At 46.9% G+C, this 18,749-nt stretch overlaps 1 protein-coding gene across 4 annotated transcripts in view; it reads right to left on the bottom strand.

Moving 5' to 3' along the window:
• Positions 1–369: 369 nt before the first annotated feature.
• The window catches only part of LOC144932645 (myocardin-related transcription factor B-like), a 75,179-nt gene continuing 56,799 nt past the window's right edge, over positions 370–18,749 (bottom strand). For 3 of the 4 annotated variants that reach the window (XM_078856911.1, XM_078856913.1, XM_078856914.1), the window contains 10 exons: positions 17,180–17,358; positions 15,646–15,858; positions 14,724–14,971; positions 12,963–13,149; positions 11,039–12,418; positions 9,530–9,682; positions 7,453–7,602; positions 3,684–3,842; positions 2,715–2,769; positions 370–1,550 (listed from right to left, as the gene is read on the bottom strand). In XM_078856911.1, coding sequence (XP_078713037.1) covers positions 1,009–1,550; positions 2,715–2,769; positions 3,684–3,842; positions 7,453–7,602; positions 9,530–9,682; positions 11,039–12,418; positions 12,963–13,149; positions 14,724–14,971; positions 15,646–15,858; positions 17,180–17,358 — 3,266 coding nt within the window. In that variant the 3' untranslated portion in view covers positions 370–1,008. The remainder of the gene's footprint in view (positions 1,551–2,714; positions 2,770–3,683; positions 3,843–7,452; positions 7,603–9,529; positions 9,683–11,038; positions 12,419–12,962; positions 13,150–14,723; positions 14,972–15,645; positions 15,859–17,179; positions 17,359–18,749) is intronic. The other variant, XM_078856910.1, reaches the window with a different exon arrangement.

The following is an 18,749-nucleotide window of genomic DNA, read 5'->3' as shown; positions in this document are numbered from 1 at the left end:
TGATTTATTCCAACATCTGCGGCGTTTCAACGAAACATAATTTCTGCACTTTTGGTGTTTCGGTGGATTTACGTTGACTGCAATGAGGCGCTACCGGGTGACGATGAAGTGAAAGATCTCACGGCATCGCAGTTCCACCGAGGCTGTTCACAAGGAGCTCGAGTTCACAGACGCAGCAGCTTCTTGTCTAATGGGGTGAGATGGGTTCTGGGAAACTACATTCAGCGTTGCCTTCACAAGTGGGAGCTGGAGGCGGAGAGAGCTGCTCACGGCAGCCCCCACCAGCTCATGAAGCAAGGAGACTGCTTTAAAAATGACACAATCCTGAACAGTCCAAACACCGAGCGAAACAACGTGTTTACAGCCAGATTGTTCGGTACCTATGGCATTCTTTTAATGAACAGCACTAAACTAAATTGTGCGGTAAGCAACTTAAAAGAAACAATAATTAATGCCCCCCTCCATGCCCAGCTCTACACTTTTACATTTCCCACCACCACCACCATCATCATCACTGATTGAACTTTGTCCTTTACCCTGTCCATAGACATTGATGAATGAAATCGGTAAATATTTTAATAAGTATATCTTAACATTCAATACATAATGTAAAAAAAATGCAGTTGTTGAAATCGAGTATATTTGGTTAATATTTACATAACAATAGAAACTGGAAGTGTGCGTGATGCAAATTTTAATTACCCCGAGGGAGCGATGTGTGGTCTCTATCGCAGCTGGCCCGGCTGGAGAACTATAGGCATGCATCAGGAATAGTGGTCATAGATACCATGACCGCTTTCCATCATCGCAGTGAACACATGCAGCAGCAGTAGCAGGCACAGGACTGATGTCTGTGGAGTTGCGGACAACACCAATGATTTCTCAGCACTTACGAATGAATGAGTTGATTGCGGTTGGCTTTAGAGCTACGTGTGCAGTTTTCGACCAAAGTTCAAGAGCCCGACCATCAAAAATGCTTAAATTTGGGTGTGGGGTGTTGGGCGACCTTCAGAATATTAAGTCGGATGGCGTATTCAGGCTTAGGTCTGCGCTATCCAAGAAGTCTGTAGAAAAGAGGCTGGGCGAATTGACTCCTAGCGGGGTAAGACCTGAGTTGGAGTCCGGCATGGTCAGCTCGGCCCACTCCATGTCCAGCCCTTCCTCGCCCAGCGACAGCACGGCGTGGCCCGTGTCCATGGGTGACAGCGGCGTGTCCAGCGACTCGAGGATGCCCGTGGGCGGGCCCAGGCCCCCCGTGGTGGCGTCTGCAGTCGGGAAGTCCTCCAGCATGGGAAAGGGGTCGAGTTCCCCGTCCGAGTCCATCTTGAAGAGGCTGGAGGACGTGTCGGGCTGCGACAGGAGGTCCTCCAGTTGCTTGTCGCTCTCTCGGTCTCTGTCTCTGCTGGCGCTGGTGGCGCCGTGCGTGTGGTGAGTGTTGTGCTCGGACGGTGACTGGGAGCAATTTGCGATACTCATGGCCGAAATCGATGTCCCGGAGGAGCCTAACTTTGGAGTGGGAGGAGGATCTTCCTTGGCATGAGCTGGCATCTCTGCAGATAAAAAAACCGCATTTAGCATTCACCAACAAATATGGGTACCGTCACACAAGTTGGCTAACAATCAAAACCATTAAAAGTAATACAATGTATTTGGTGAACCGTTGTGTAGGGATCTCTGCATATCTCTTCAGGTGAGTGTACCACAACCATACTGATGTTGAACACGATTCACCAACTCCGCTTACACAGAGGACTGGTTTACAGGACACGACAACGCCTGGCAGAACTGAGTACAAATGCCAGAGTTAACGTCAAGTTATATATACAGAACAGTAACGGTCAGATCAACGTATGTTTAACCCTGAAAATTGGGTAAAAGTTGCAGTTAAGAAGAATGGCATGAAACAGCAAACAACAACAACAAAGTTATTCCGTAAAACCTTCAAATTCACACTGGAAGCACTTGCTGGTAAATACAATGCGGAGAGCTCACTATCACACTGCCTTGTCATGAACACAAAAAAGTGGGCTGACATTTCAAGTAATACCCATTACTGTTTGGGCAATGATCCTTATGAAGAGTAGAGGTTAAGTGTCATTGGGCTGCCATGTAACTAATATTGTCAATGAAAAATCCATTCAAACACTTCAGCCCAACTGTGTTTTATCATCCACCACAGGGGTGATTTGAGTGGACAATGCACCGCGCCTTAGTGGTAATCATACGTTGCGACTGGTATTCACGCCATAGGAGAGCACTGTTTCGCAAGCACAGTCTGAAGTAGTTTCACAGAGGGGGGGGGGTCATGTTGCTGTAGGCGCCGCGGTGGCGAAATGTTAACTCCAACGCCAGGTATGCAGGAGGTCGTGGGTTCAATCTTGACCCTGACATCTGTATATTTAGAGTTTGCATGTCTCTCTCCTTGTGGTTGCGTGGATTTTTCTCCGGGTCCTCCGGTTTTTCCTCCCACATTTAGAGACATACTTTAAAATTATTTGGCTGCTATACATTTTCATACGATAAGCCGCTTCATTGAGCTATCATTTGTGGGCAAGTTGTTTCTGAAAAAGAGCTATATAGTTCAGTGGGCCTTACCTGCGTGCAATCCCAGTTGAGTGCTTTGCAAGTAATATTTCATATTTGCCAAATTTGGACGATGACGCTGGCACACAATGGCCTACAACTTTGAAGCGACTTGTGGGCAAGGTACTCACCTCCATTCTCAATGAGGAGGTCCAAAACTTCATCCATCTGCTGACTCCGAGAGCTCTGCAAAGAAATATGAATATTTAGGCGATCTCGACCAAAACATATAATATTGGTCACGGAAGCCTACGTGTCAAACCGAATATGGATATACACTCAGAACTACGAATGCCAGCCCCCGAATGTGCAATATTACTGCTATATGACAAAAAGGGCCTCAGAGCTGGCTGTTGGTGGACAAAGCAAGAAGACATCACATCTACAAAGACAATGATTTATCGTCCTGTTCACAGATCTTGCCATCACAAAATAAATTGTCATCACATCAAAAACAACTGAACGCGTGACTTCAGAACCACCTAACATAGTCCAAGTGCAGGTGAAGGTTTTGTGTCAATGGCTGATTGAGGACGAATTAAAACCTAAACGAGAGAAGAGGAATGGAAAATGTGTAGGCAATCCCTCAGGTACGAAGATGACACGTCTTCCCGCAGATGGTGGAGATCATCGTGCATCTGGAGACGGCTGAATTGACAGATCCGAGATCCACATTCACGATTGCGACACAGCAAGTGGTTACGGGGGGGGGGGGAGGATTGGGTCACTATCGCACTTCATATGCATAGGATGCATTTCTGTAAATGTTTACTCTTACAGCAGCCCTGTCAATCCACTGCTGCATGAAACCCTTTCCATGCCAAGAGGGCTGATTGAACATACTTCACCACACTGGTCGGTACAAGTTGTTGAAGGGGTTGGGGGTAGGACCAGGATCGTGGTCAGGAATTGGACTCGAATATCTGGGCTCTCAGCAAAGTGTGCGAGCCACTGCACTACACCGCTCAACCCAGATTTATACACATTCACAGTCATGTTAATGTCTCTGTCCGGATACACAAACGTTGAGATTACACGAACGTTTCTCCATCCATGATGGTTATGTAACTTACTGGATGCCAGTCAGGTGCATAACTCACATGTTGCTGGTGATGCTGGTTCTTGGCCTGAAGAACCGCGTCCGCGTACGACGGAGGCTGCCGGTGTTTAGAAGCCGTGGTTGGCGCCATCGGAGAGAACATGTGGTCGTGGTGCATGTGGAAGCCGGCTTGGTGCAGCGAATCCGGCACCGAGATCGACTGCAAAGAGAGACAGCAGCTTACTACCGTGGCGGAATACATCCAGGACAGTCGCCCTCCACGGCAAAATGTTTCTAGAGAGTGAAGCGACTGTGTTTACACACGAGAACAGCCACTGGCCCTCCACGGAGCCTGATGCACAGATCCCCATAGTTAAGTGGATAAATCTCACATTCATCAATAACACTGCCTTAAAAAATATATGATAGGTGACGATGGGCCATAGCCCGAAACGTCGCCCATTACATACCTTTCATTTCGATTTAAAGCTTTCGTGACTGCAGGGATTCATCTTCTTGGTTCTTTCGGTAAAGTCACGTAGAAGGGAAGTAATAAAATAATAAAAATAAACGTGACTTTACCGAAAGAACCAAGAAGATACCTTTCATTTTAAGGCAACGTTATTGACTGAGAGGAACGAGCCAGGCTTTGTGTTATTTGTGCTTGTGCACCACTGTCATGTCAAGTGCCTGTCCTGTGAAGAGGCTGGCCCCCACCGTGGGAAAACGACGACAGGGCTGGGCCCCCTGGGCATGATGCACGTACCACATTTAACCAAGTATTACATTTCCACCGAGGGGAGTGGTGGTGTAGTAATTAGCATGCTGCGTTATAAAACTGGTGACCTGAGTTTGATTAATGACCACGGTTACCACCAGTGGTGAGAGATTTCTGAACCAGTTCTGGGCCCCCTATTCGCTAACCTGCAATGATCAGCGTAGTGAAGTATGGTCAAACAACCCCCATGACCGATAAGGCAAGGAGGAGGCCTTAATCCAGTGGTGGAATGACAATGAGCTACAAATAATTGAAATGATTACATTTCCACCACTGGCTCAGGACCATTGGCGATGTGATAAGTGTAGCACGGCGGTCCAAAAAATAGGAATGTACAATTACTTTTATCAACGTAATCTATATTGACAGAGAACACAAATGCCAGTGTAGTTTTTATATTCCGTACAGAGGAAGAATACAGGATGGTTGAGGGAGGTGGTGAGGGCTGGGATTTCAGAAACAAAAATGCTCAAGAGAATGTTTTCGAAAAGACAGAGGGTAATGATTTAGAGGGGTAATGCGATGGCAGGAAGAAAGAGAGAACACAGCGAAGAAGCAGGAGATGTGACTCGGGCAAAGAGGTGGGCAGAGGATCTTGATGGAGAGAGAAAACTATTTAGAGTTGATCCAGAATTGGACGGGAAGCCAGTGGAGGGATAGTAACAAAAGGCAGATGTGGTGGAGCCAGCGTGCGGGAAGACGCGTGTGCAAATACACACAACGGTGTCTGGCAGCAGCATTCTGGATTGTCTAGGTTGCAGCAATGAGAGATATTCTGGGCAAAATTGACACTGGAATTTAAGGGCAGCATAGAGGTAATGGAATCTTTACAAATGGCAGACTTATTGGCCGAAAGTAGAAAATACGTTATTGATTTGAAGAAATGTAACCAATCCACAAAGGGGATGGAATTTTTATGTAGAGGACACAAAGCAGATGGTGACGATGGGGCATTTGAAAACACAAATGCGTATATCATCAATGCAACATTTACATTAAAATTGTTGTCATTATGTAAAACTAAGGTTTCACTGAGGAGAAGACAGTGAAGAGAAGAACAAATACAGGGATTTGATGTGTACACACAAGGATAGCAAAATCTAAGACATTAGCTGTAATCTTTTCAAGTTTTCATCAAGCTGATGATTAATTTTAACAAATGGCAAAGTATATTTTCCCAAGTGTAATTAATGCACATACATGGATGCTATTATCTCATCAGAATATTCACGTACGGAAGATAACCTATTTTAAGTTTTTTTTTTAAACAGTGCTTTAGTAATTAAGGACATCCTAAGTCTCAACATGTTTTAAGGAGGTTCCTCCTTCACGATATTTCACCAGTTGTTTAAATAAAGGTTTTTCACGTGGGAGGGAAACATTAATTCTCAGCAGAAACAAGAGGCCAACACAACAGAAAACAAACAAAATCTGCACAAGTGTGTAACCTGATGTCATGCAACAAATTGGCCTGGCTTCAGGAATAATGAATGGTCTAACCTGCATTTGATCCCAGAAACGGTTAAGCCTGGGCACCAAATTGAGAGTGTACCAGTGCTGTGCTTTGTCAGTTTTGCTGTATGGTGCGGAGGCCTGGACATTGCTTTAAGCTGATTTGGATCGGCTGCAGTCCTTCCACACGCGATGCCAAAGATGCCTTCTTGGCATCCGATGGTTCAACTTCGTCAGAATTGTCACCATTGCATCTGCAAACCAGCCTTCTAGTGATTGAGAGCTTAGTTCGAGTGAGACGCCTGTCATTTTTTGGACACATCGCCCGTCTTGATGCGCAAACTCCAGCAAATTGCGCACTTCAGTTGGCAGTTGACATTCGAAGTGGGCTGCGACTCTGGAAGGAATGGTGCCGCACCCGTGGTTGTCCCACGTGGTTGTCCCACGTGGTTGTCCCACGTGGTTGTCCCACGTGGTTGTCCCACGTGGTTGTCCCACGTGGTTGTCCCACGTGGTTGTCCCACGTGGTTATCCCACGTGGTTGTCCCACGTGGTTGTCCCACGTGGTTGCCCCCGTAATATGTGGATCAAAAAATGAACCCGTAAAAACAAAGTTTTTCACTATAAATCCTTTATATGCGTGGCGGCTAGAGTCCTCTCGTCCTCTGGCTTGAGATGGCTGCCACCTATGGGTCAGATGATTGCCTGCCACCATTAAGCAGTTGGTAATTAAATATAATTTTTTTTTTCCTAAAATGTTGAAAATTTAGGAAAAAAATTTTCACGAAAATAAATTGTCACGCAGAACGAGTCTGTGTGCAAAAAATGTCAGCTAGATTGGATCACGGGAAGTGGGTTAAAAAACGACCGAAATATTTGCACGGTCATAAGCGCGCAAGCAAGCAAGAAAGTTAACTTAATATAAAGGATTTAAAAAATTGGTATGGCAGCAAGAGCAATTTATGCCAATGCTATCGCAAGAGGTCACACGTTTCGCGCAACGGTCCTTCGCTGACTACGAGTGATGCATGTATGCGTGACGTCAATCAACCCAACTGCTGTACTGCCATCTCTGGAACCACATCAGAGCCCAGTGGGCTGGGGAGTCCCACAGCAACATAACCCCAGGGCCCACCTCTCAAGCCTTCACTAAAGGGGTGCGCAACCACCACTGTTGGATGTTTCGGCACGTTCATCAAAATGACATGCGGCTCTGATTACACAGGAGCTGTGGAAGTGAAGCAGGCTGGTGCAGGGGTAATGCTAGTGCCGCACAGCATGCAGTGTCCGGGTTCGATTGTCGACTTGGGTGGTTTTCTGTGTGGACTTTGTATGTTCTTCCTCCTGTTCTGCATGGGTTCTCTGATTGCCTCCCCATGGTAAAAAAAAGAAAACATACAATGTAACCGATATTGGCAAAATATCCCAATGCTGAAAATGTACCTGCAAATTCATCAATTAGGATTACACACGGCAACGTTGTCCACAAATATTGACCCTCTTGAAAAGGACTCTTGAGACTCACAGAGGCATTCCTGGGAAACCCAAAGTGTGATGACAACAACATAATAATAATGAAAGTGTGACGCGAGGAGCCTACCTTTGCCGACATTGTCCCATTGGCCAAGCAGCCCGGCCGTTTTCCATCCACGGTAAAGAACGGCTGCAGGGAAGGCGGCGCAGTTGGGCATGAGAAGAGTGAGCCCGCCATGGAGGTTGGTGTGAACATGGGCAGAGTGTGCTTTAGGACCTGGGCAGCGGGAAGCAGTGGAAAGAGTACGGCAGAGGGAGAGTCAAGAGTGAAGGGCAGGAGCATTTGCAGGGTGAAAGCGTTTTACAAAATTGGGAACATGAAGATTGAATAGAGAGGTATGAGGTGACAACGAATGAGGCATGTGTAGGAGAGGGGACAAGGGAGGATGACGAAGGAATAAGTGATAGGACAGGGGTAAGGAGAAGGGACGGAGGAGTAGAATGAGGCCAAGAAGGAGACGAAGATGTGAAGGAATGGATTTGAAGGTCAGATTAAAAAGGGAGAATTTTGAATGGCAAATGTGCATAGGGTGCATAGGAAAAACGAACACATTGGTTTACAGCAAGGACACAAACGTGATGATGAAACATAGTGACGAATTTGTGTAAAAATGTTAGGGCAATTATGATAATCATTTTACCACGATTGGCAACATGACTGCCATCGGTTGTGACAAATTCAAATCGGATGACCACAGAAGCCACATTTTCATTCTCGCTGCGTTTTCTTTCACTCTTTCACAATAAGAGTTTAAATGCCATACGACATTCGCAGGCCAACTGTCAACAGTCAGCAAATGCATGCTGTATGTACAATGCATTCTGGAAGATAACAATTCATTGTAAGGGACTGGAGCGACTTTTTCTCTTCATTTTTTTTTATGCAGCAGGGTTGGCTGCTCATTACCATAGTATCAGATCATCTAAAGCCAACGTGTAAGAACGAGTATCTCCAGAAGAGAAGAAAAGGTTTATCTTTCATGAGTGACTGCTCGCTCATGTTCAACTCAAGCATCAAATTAAGTAAAAAACATTTGTTTCACATTCACGATTCAGTACGTTCAGGCATTTAGTGAAAGCTGGCAACGTGAGTTGTCACGGCAGGGAGACAACGGGCCCTGCCATCAGCACTGCTGCAGCTGATCATGGAGATGGCTCATGCCATGATGCCCATTTGAGCTTGAAGATGCTCTGACTTGGCACAATAACATGAGATGCACTGCAAGCACATTGTACTCGTTTCTCCCCCACCTGCGACCCCACCCTGTTGTAGACACTGTTATTGAAACACAAAGTCCAACACAAGCCCTTTGCTCTTCCCACGAGTTTGGGAGCGAGATTGGCTTTGCGCAACAAGCTACTCTGACCAACCCCAACTTCTCCTTAACCACTCCCACCTGTTCTCCCATCACCATAGCTATACCACCACTTTTAATAACCCCACTCATTCACTCAACCACCATCGTCTTGTGTACACGTTTTTAATTGTCGTAAAACGCCTTGTAATAAAGTGCTATAAAAAATCTATATCGCCTGATATACAGGAGGTCGTCGGTTCGATCTCGACCGTGACGCCTGTAGATTTGGAGTTTGCATGTTCTCCCCATGGTCGCGTGGATTTTTCTCCGGGTCCTCCGGTTTTTCCCACCATATTGAAAAAAAGGCATTTAGAGTATTTAATTGCTATACATTTGCACGTAATAAGCCACTTCGTTGAGCTATCATTTGTGGCCAGGTCGCTTCTGAAAAAGCGCTATAGAGCTCAGTGGGCCTGGTTAAATATATAAACAGTTTATAGTTTTAGTTAAGTTCGTATAAGATCAAATCAACTTTGCTGCTGTGACAGGTTGCGTCATCGATGTCACTTAATGCTAGGTAGAAGGAACAACACTTTTGTGAGAACAAATGAAACAGCATTATTGTGAAGTCTTTTAAAACAAATCGTCCACAAAAGGGCAATGTCCATTAAAGGACACTTAACACACAGCCGCATAATTGTTTGTTTAAAGCGATCAAACTTATGATTTAACCCAGGACACAGTTACGAGTAAGGCCATGCATCTTGACAGGGTTGATTTCAATCCCCTGGCGAAATAAACGTCTACGGTGGGCCTTAATGAGCTGCTGCTGCTGCTGCTCGTTACCTTGGACTGGTGCTGGCGACTGGAGGGGGAGTGGAAAAGCAGTCCGTCCTGTGGGCTGGCTGCCTTGTGAGCCATGCCCTGTGTGCCAGCTGCTCCAGGATGGCCCTGGGCTTGTCCTGCCATGTGGCCGTGTGTGAAGCCATCGGCCATCTGCTTAAGGGTTTGCGACAGGACGAGAGAAATAATTGAACTTGGGCAATTCAGACATTCCAGCAATGTTAGAATCATTCGTCAGCCTTACTTCAGCATTCAGTAACGTTATTGATACGTTTGTAGCGGTTTAACAGAAGGCCCTTTTGAATTGGTAAGTCCATCCGTCTGTTAGTTCAATTTTTCAAAATAATGTCTGCCCTATTTCACCACCCGCTGACAAGCTGATGAGTGTAATGTTGTTGGTAAAGTGGCTTAAGATCATAAAAAAAACCTCTTGAGTGCACATGATCTACACTCGTGTGTAACCTAGACTAAATCTCATCACCGCCCTCCGACAAGTTGCCCTACATGGCATAACACAGCACTTGCTCGAGTTACTGCAAGGATTTTCATAAAACTTTAGGTTTAATAAAGGCATTCATTGAAATAAAGATTAAAATCTCAGTGCTATTTTACAGTCTCCCGTTTAACAGGCTGTACATTATTCGGTTTGATGTCCACTTAAACCCATTATTCTGTAGGCGAAACAAGATAGGATCAGAGGTCCAATTCATATCTTTTCAAGTTAAAAGTACCCTAAACAAGCAGCACATATAATATATCTATAAATAAATAAACAAAGACAGCCTGACCCAAAATGCTCTACATTATGGAAAATATCATGACCATTTTAGGATAGCCTGGGTAAACCTGATTTAAACCTTTTTTAACCATTTTGCTATTTTACCAGGTAAGGCCCACTGAGCTGAATAGCTTTTTCCAGAAGCGACCTGGCCACAAATGATATCTCAACTTAGTGGCTTATCACGTGGAACTTTATTGCACCAAAATACTCAAAACACATGTTTCTAAATGTGGAGGGAAAAACCAGAGGACCCGGATATAAATCCACGCGACCACTGGGAGAACATGCAAACTCCAAATATACAGGCGTCAACGGTTGGGATGGAACCCACGACCTCCTGTATACCAGACGAGGTATTTAACACCTCGCCACCGTGGCACCAATAAAAACGTTTGATGGTGTGGGCCCCACACCATCAAACGTTCCTTTGCCCCCCCTCCAAACTTCACTCTCCTAGGCCAGGGGTCGGCAACAAAAAGAACAAAAAGAGAATTTTTTTCTGAATGCGGTAAAAATAATAATAATAATCTAGATTTCAAGAGCCACAGTGCACGTGAATACGAGACTCATGCGGCTCCGGAGCCACAGGTTGCCAACCCCTTCGCAGTGAGCGGCATGCCACTGTTATGGTGCCCCCCCCCCTGCCCTCACACAACACCTCTACTGCCCACCCCCCAGAGCAGCCGCAGCTGGGCCCGCTCTGCGTGCTGAAGCACCACCACCCTACCAACCTGCACATGAACTTCACCAGCAGTCAACATGCAAGGCTTGGACGGGGAGGCCGAGAGCTCCCTCTGTTGCGTGTGGGAGGGGGAGGAGTCGCCGCTCGCCTGGGCGGCGCCGGCCATTCCGAGGGACAGCCCCGCCGGGCCGTGCTGGGGGCTGCCGTGCACCTGGCTGCGCTGCATGTGGCCGCTCTGAATCTGGTTGTGCTGCAGCATCTCCAGAGTTTTGTACGGAGGGGCCGTGTGGCTCAGCAGCATATTTTTGGGTGAAGAAGAGAGGGCGGAGTCACTGTGACTGTGAGTCAACTGCTGCCCATTGCTGCACGATCCAAACTGCGCGCAGCTCATAAATGGTGTCTCTTGTTTTATCGCAAAAATCTGCTGCTGCTGCTTCTGATGCTGCTGCTGATGCTGCTGCTGTTGTTGTTGTTGCTGCTGCTGCCCCTTTCCGGGACTGGACTGTTGAGGCTGCAGGTGAATCATCGGGGGTGCAGCGATGTGCGATAGCTTTTGTTTTGCCGTGTTACATCCATGACCCTGGAGCCCAGCTGTATCAAGATGCTTTGTGGAGGAGTTAGTGTTGTGACCACCATCACAAAAATTATGTGAGGCCGAGCCGGGTGCTGCAGAGCTGGGCTGAGTAGTATGCTTCTCCCGCTCGATCTGCATGCGGATCTCCTCTAGCTGCCGCTGCTCCTGCTCTATCATCCGCGTCAGCTCTTCGATCTTGCGCTGCTTTTCCAGCAGCATCTTGTCCTTTTCATCCACGTCCACCTTGACAGCAGAAGCTAAGATGGATGCATTGCTGGAGGCGATGGCCTGCCCCCCTCCTCCTTCCTTTTCCCCACCGCCAAAACCACTGGCAGTCATCGCGCCGCCATCTTCGTCCATTTCAGTCTTGGCGATCAGAGGCGGAGAGCACAGATGCAGCGACGAGGCCATGCTGTTTGCCGCCTGCGGAGACATTGGGTAGTCGGAGAAAGGGTCTGCAAAGCTGCCGAAGTCTGTGCTCATCAGGCTCTGCTCGGAGACGGCCGGAGAGATGGGTGGCGTGCTTCCGCTGCCGCCGCAGTAATTCCCCCCCGCGCCCATTAGCTCTGGCGAGAAGCCGGCACTGCCGCCACTGCTGCTGCCGCCACTGAGGCCACTGCGGCTGCTGTTGGTCGCAGGGGAGGTGGCGACGGTGGCGCTGCTGAGGAAGCCCTGCGAGAGGCCGTCCCCTGCCATGCTGGACAGCGTCACGACTGCGGGGATGCCGGACGAGCCAGACGTGGACGGAGCGATGTAGTTCGGGTCCTGGAAGGGCCTCAAGCGCTCCACCAGCGTAGGCTTGGTGCCAGAAACGGGCAGCCCTCGGGATTTCAGCTCCTGCCGTAGCTCCGACACCTAATGTGGAGGGGAGTATGCATGAATTTTACCAAGAAGCTGTTCCCAACTGAACGCTGGTTACTGTTCGTGCGCTTCAGTGAAGTTCAGGTATATATACATGCAGAGAATTAAGGGAGCATAGTTGGGCAACTACGTTTGTAATCTCGAACCAAATTGCAACACAGCTGGAAAATTACCTATTAGTAAATAGAATGCATCCATTATAACTTGTAATTATCAGTGGTTGAAATGTCTTTTACCCAATTATACAAATATACTATCCTTTTCCCCCCCAGAATCATTCGTAATTATTTTGGTGGATGACATGTGGTATGGCTCTAGCAACAATGGGTATAAAAACATCAGCTTTGCTCAACAGAGTATGCCACTTTTCACACTCGTGTTAATATATCTACTCAATGGCACGAGGAGTTGGAGTCAAAATAAAAAACTCGGTGCGATATCTGTTGTGAAATGCGATATGGCTCGAGGGCCATTCTGGGTTCTCATTTGGACGGAGAATGTAAAAGCACCATGGCTCCGGATGAAAGCAGCAAATCACCTTGAGCTCTTCCAGGTTGGATGGCAGAAGGCCGGGTTTTGCCGGCTGTGGTGGCGCCGGGCTGGGCGTGTGACGAGGAGGAGCCGACGAGAGGGATGGCATCGAGGACAGCGAGGAAATGGAGCCGCTCATGCCGCTGCCCAGCCCTCTCTGCTCTAGCGTGCAACCGTTCATCATCGCGTCACACCTGCAGGCGTCACGGTGGCGAGATGTTAACTACCTCGCCTGACATACATTTAGAATTTGCATGTTCTCCCTGTGATGGCGTGGATTTTTATTTGGTTTCTCCCTCCACATTTAGAAACATGCGTTTAGAGCGTTTGGCTGCTATAATTTCCTACTTGATAAGCCACTTCATTGGGCTATCATTTGTGGCCAGGTCGCTTCTGAAGAAGAGCTTTACAGCTCAGCGGGCCTTACCTGCTAAAATAAAATAACATTGGCAACGAGGGAGGTGGACGTGGCAGGAATGAGATTTTGATTGGCTAAGAGATGCGTCAACTGTTGGGGGGGGGGGAAGGTGTTGGGGGAAGCTGTAGTACAGTGGTTCATTCGCTGTGCTGTGAACAAAGAGATCCTGAGGTTGATTGCCAGCCATGGTTGGAAATAGTGATATCTGAACTAGTTCTGGGCTGTCCACCACCCCCTTCCACCACTACTCCCTTCACCAACCTGCACTGGCCAGAGTGGGGAAGTATTGCTAAACAATCCCCATGACCAATATGGTATGCGGAGGCCTTCATCCAGCAGTAGATTGACAAACGGATGGAAATGATAATACGAATAAGATAACGATCATGCAAGATCTTCTTCAGGAGAGGAATGCCAAATCTAACTAAACTGTTTGTGCATAAAAATGATTCTGTTTCAGTTTTGGCTTACAAACTATAATGATTATTTCCAGTAAATGGTTATGGTTTTTGTTTCAATTCCATGGTAAATAATATATGAATGATGTTACTGTTTTGCAGTTATTTTTCGCACAAGTGGACGATTATTCAATATAAGCTTGACAATTATTAATTTAAACCCACAATTATAAACAGCAAATATAACATGGGTGCGTGGCAAATTTCATTGCTGCACAGTACTTCGGGGCAGTTAAAAGTTCTTCTTAAAATTCTCAAGCCGTGTTCCTTAACGTTGAAAATAATACTACAGAATGTCCGCGAGTTTTACTTTTAGAGCAAAGGATCACACCACACTTAAGGGTCTGTGGATAAGTTGACTCCAGACCGACAAACAATGCCCATGGCTCATGAAGCAAAGTGGATTGACAGCACGCAAAAGGTCAGGGCAAGCAACCGTAAATCAGACCATGTATAACTAACAGCAGCTTTGAAGCTACAACAACAATGGGACTCATTGCTTTTGCATTATTTTTTTATAGCACTTAAAAGTCGGTTATGGGTCACACTTGGCAGGTCACAAATTGTAGATGCCTTAAACACCATCTGAATATGACATGAGTAAAACACGATACTCGTGCAATCAGGACTTGCATTATGCCCGGCCAACATAAAAAAAAATTAACACACGGTCACTGAAAAACAAAGCTTAAAATTCGGGTATCGTGACAAAATCAGGATAAATCAATAACAGAAACAAAAATCAACAGGTAATCTGCTCAGCCAATCCAAATCTCCTCCTGTCCACAAATGGGTAAAACCACTACAATATAAATAATAATAATTAAATATTAAATGGTTGCAAAAACCTGCACGCCAACAGTCACAGCTGTGGCGAGCAGCGGAGTTTTACTTTGGCGGGGCGGGCAGGATGGCTTGATAGTTGTAGTGCTGCTGCTGCTGGTGGCTCATGATCTGCAGCTGTAAGAAGAGCTGCTGTTGCTGCAGCAAGCGAGAGTACGCCACGTCCATGGGGGGCGCTGCCTTCTCCAGCTTCTGGTCGGGTGGGATGTACTGATGGTACTTGAGCTTGCGAACCTTCGGCTTGGGATCTTTGGACTTTTTGCGGCTCTTGCTGTCAGAGCCCGGCTTGCCCTGGTTCTGGTGAGCGGGTGAAGCACACGGAAGCAGACACAGGGCCGCGGCGTTCAGTGCGTGCAGCTACAGCCAAGAGAGTACCGGCACATGTTAAAATGGAAACAAATACGAGAGGGTTGAATTCTAGTTTGATGAATGGGCCCTGCCAGCCACCCGCCCTCCCGTAGATGCCCAGAGATCCATTCAAGAGCTTTGGCTCCCCGAGAATGCCCTGGGACTTGTTGGTGCAGCCCTGGCTAACCCTGGGGTTCGTTGCTGGTGCGGGACAGTAAAGGTGGGAAAGCACAGATGTTGCAGCATAGTACAGTTCAACATTTTCCTGCACTCCCCTTTGTTGATGATGTAAGTTGAACCATTACAATGACGAGTGAAACAATACAGAATCAACTTTGCTGGCAGTGGGAAGGTCACTGCTTGTCTTTGAGCAATTGCTTTTGGGACGAAGTATTGAGCTCGTGGCACCATTGAGAGACATATGGAGCAAGTATCAGCACATGGTGATCTTTACTTATTGAACGTGTGGCACCACTGATTCACACGCAGACTCGGCAGCAGGCGATGGACCAAAATTGTTGAACACTTGGCACATTTGGCATTAGGACCAGCGACACGGAATAAAACATTTTAACGTAAAAATGCAATGCACAAATAAGACTCGCGTATGGAAATGTACTTACTTTAATGAGCGTGGGCATGGACTTGCTCGGAGTGGTCATCTGCCCAGGGGACGACTGGTTGTGGTTGATTGTTGGCTGGGGTACAGGTGGAGGAAGCGGAGGTGGAGGTGGAGGCGGAGGTGGAGGTGGCGGCGGCGGCGGCAGCTGCTGTGGTGCCATGACAGCGGCCGGGGGCTTTGATGTCTCCACTGAGCTTGGCAGCAGTGGCAGGTACTAGAGGAATACAACGGGAGGTGACCACTCATCCTTCAACAACGTCCCGGTTCAGACAACACAACTACCGTATTATAAGATGCACTTCCATCCCCACCAACCTTGTGCCAGGTGTTAATAAAGTTATGCCAAGCTGGTTTCACAAACTCATAGCTATCAGATTACAAGAAGCAGCCCAAACTTTTGCTTTAAAATACAGGGGAAAAACTTTTTTTTATATATATATAATCCGGAGAAAAGGGCATGTGCAGATATACAGTATCAAATATACGCAACTTTGTCAGATAATCTGACAAATGCCACAAGTTCACATGCCATACGTTTACGACTGGCAGCATTGCTGCTGTATTAAATGAAAACCAGAACATTAAATGGAAAATGTTTATTTCCTGTCAACTCAATTTTATCGTAAAAACTTTACCATTTACCACACCGCTTGATATTTAATAAGCATAGACATCTGTCCAGATGATTTCATTAACCTATGTAATTGTAAAAAAAAAAGCACGTTTAAAGTGTGGTGATAATGTATTTCATGGTTAATCGGCGGGATACATTTATTTAAATTGTCGAGTTAAATTAAATGTCGGCATGAAGCAGGCATGCTCAGAAACATACCCGCATACTTAGATTTGCCTGGCTTAAGTATACAACACTTCACACGCGTGTGTTTATATTTATGTGTTTACATTTTCTTGAAGGAAAGTATATTCTACTTGCAGATCCAGTTTATTTTCCTCACAGCCATCAAAGTACTCATGAATGTCATCATTAAAAGCACTATATGTTGCATGTCGCCGAGTGGAATGTGCATTAGCCGGAACATTTAATAACGTGTACATTGGGGAGAAAAAAAGCAAGGACTGCTAAAATGCAAAAAAAAAAGTTTACTGATGAAGTTCAAGCCCGACCCAAAGTGAACTCTGGTAATTCTTAACCAGACGAACCGTTGAACAATTTGTTAAAATGTACAAGAAATATGTTTAAAGTGTTTCATTTTAGAAGTTAGAAAACCTTAAAGATTGATTCATAATTTTATGTATTGGGTCAGATCGCCGCGAGATGTACAACACATCGTCCGTGTGTGTTATACCATCCCCACCTTTACACAGCCAAATGAATAAAGACGCAACGTGAACAAACGCAGCGATTTATACAGAAATCAACTTCTATCGTTGCGCGTGCCAATTAACTCAAGAGGGGCGGTCGTGACCGTGGAATACGGCGGCAATAACATCACCATCGCCGCCGCCGTCACCTCGACCGCTTCCCACATGCGCACGCGCGCGTGTGGGTATCTCCATGCAAGCGTCGTGCTCACTTGTATGGTCGCGGAGGCGACGGGCGACAGCGACTCGGGGAGCTTGAGCTCCGGAGGAGAGGGCACCGAGGACGCTTGCGACTCCTGCGAGGCCGGCTGCTCCGGGGACGGCGCGTCGCTGCTGTCGTCGTCGGCGTACGAGAAGATGTCCGACGTCTTTGGGTACTGCACCTGACCGACTGCCATGCGGAGATGCAATTCAAACTATGGTTCATATTGCGGCTACTACCGCTACGACGTATTGATTTGTACGTGTACACGTAGAGCCCTTTTGGTCAATTCACTACCGGATAGCGGCCTCCCACCACATTGTGTGCGATATCCGAGCAGAGAAGCGCAGCACGACAAAATATTTTGTCGAACTGGCCCCTGCTGCTCACAGCGGAGCATAGCCTCATGTAGTCTGTGACAACCTTGCGTGCATGGTGGTCACCCATCCAAGCAGTATCCGAGGATGAACCCTGCTTAGCTTCTGAGATAAGACATCGGGTGCATCCCGGGTGATTGGGTCACAAGCAGTGATGGTAATCCCATCACAAAAGCAGTTGAGCTTGCAGATATATTTAAAGCAGACCTATGGTGTGGAGTTTCAGCATGGAGTTCCTATGTGATGCAGTGTGGACATGCCTGCACTAAAAATAACCACGCGCGACTCCTCCCTTGCTCAAGGGATGCTTCCCAAGCACAGGGTGCACTCATTCCCTCTTTATGTCTCCCACCCACTACCACTGAGCACATCGGGCAAGCGCGAAGCAAACTCCTGCACATCTACAACATATTGCAGATCAGGTACGATGCTTGCCACATAACGAGAAGCGTGCACATTATGGGGGTGTGCCCTCAATGAGCGCACAATTAACGGAGGTGCGCATGGGGCACACGTGCACGTTGAGAGGTCACCCGCACGTGCGAGCTTTGTTTGCTTCATTTTCCCTCGTGTATTGGGTACTGGCGGCTATGCTGCACGTGGCCTCTGACACAGCACTGTGGAGGTGAGAGATGGTGCAACACGCAGATTCGTGAAACTCCTCTACGAGTGGGCATTGAGGTTGCCACCTTTTGGTTTGCTAGGAGCAGTACTACAGCAAGTGGACGAATTCCCATCCACCCATCTATATTGCATCTGTACAGGGATTGTGTGTTACCCACCGCCCCCCACCCTACAGGCATGGGTTTTCATGGGTTTTCTATTTTAAACTAAACAATAATTGCATTTTACCAGGTAAGACCCATTGAGCTAGAAAGCTCTTTTTCTTAAGTGACCTGGCCACAATAGTGATTAAGCACGGTGGACGATTGCTCTTTTTCCATGAGCTGCGTCAAAATGTAGCAGCACTCTGCCATACTTACATGGCCCTGCACCAAACTAAACAGTAAAAAAAAATGTATTTGACCAGGTAAGGCCCATTGAGCTATGCAGCTCTTTTTCAGAAGCGACTTGGCCACAAATGATAGGTCAACAAAGTGGCTCATCAAGGACATTTATAGCAGGGAAATACCCTAAACACATGTTTCTGAATGCGGAGGTAAAAACCGGAGGACATGGAGAAAAATCCACGCGACTACGGTG

This window comes from Lampetra fluviatilis, chromosome 5 (assembly GCF_964198595.1).
Source record: "Lampetra fluviatilis chromosome 5, kcLamFluv1.1, whole genome shotgun sequence".
Lineage (NCBI taxonomy): Eukaryota > Metazoa > Chordata > Hyperoartia > Petromyzontiformes > Petromyzontidae > Lampetra > Lampetra fluviatilis.
This window is presented reverse-complemented; position numbering and strand designations above follow the sequence as displayed.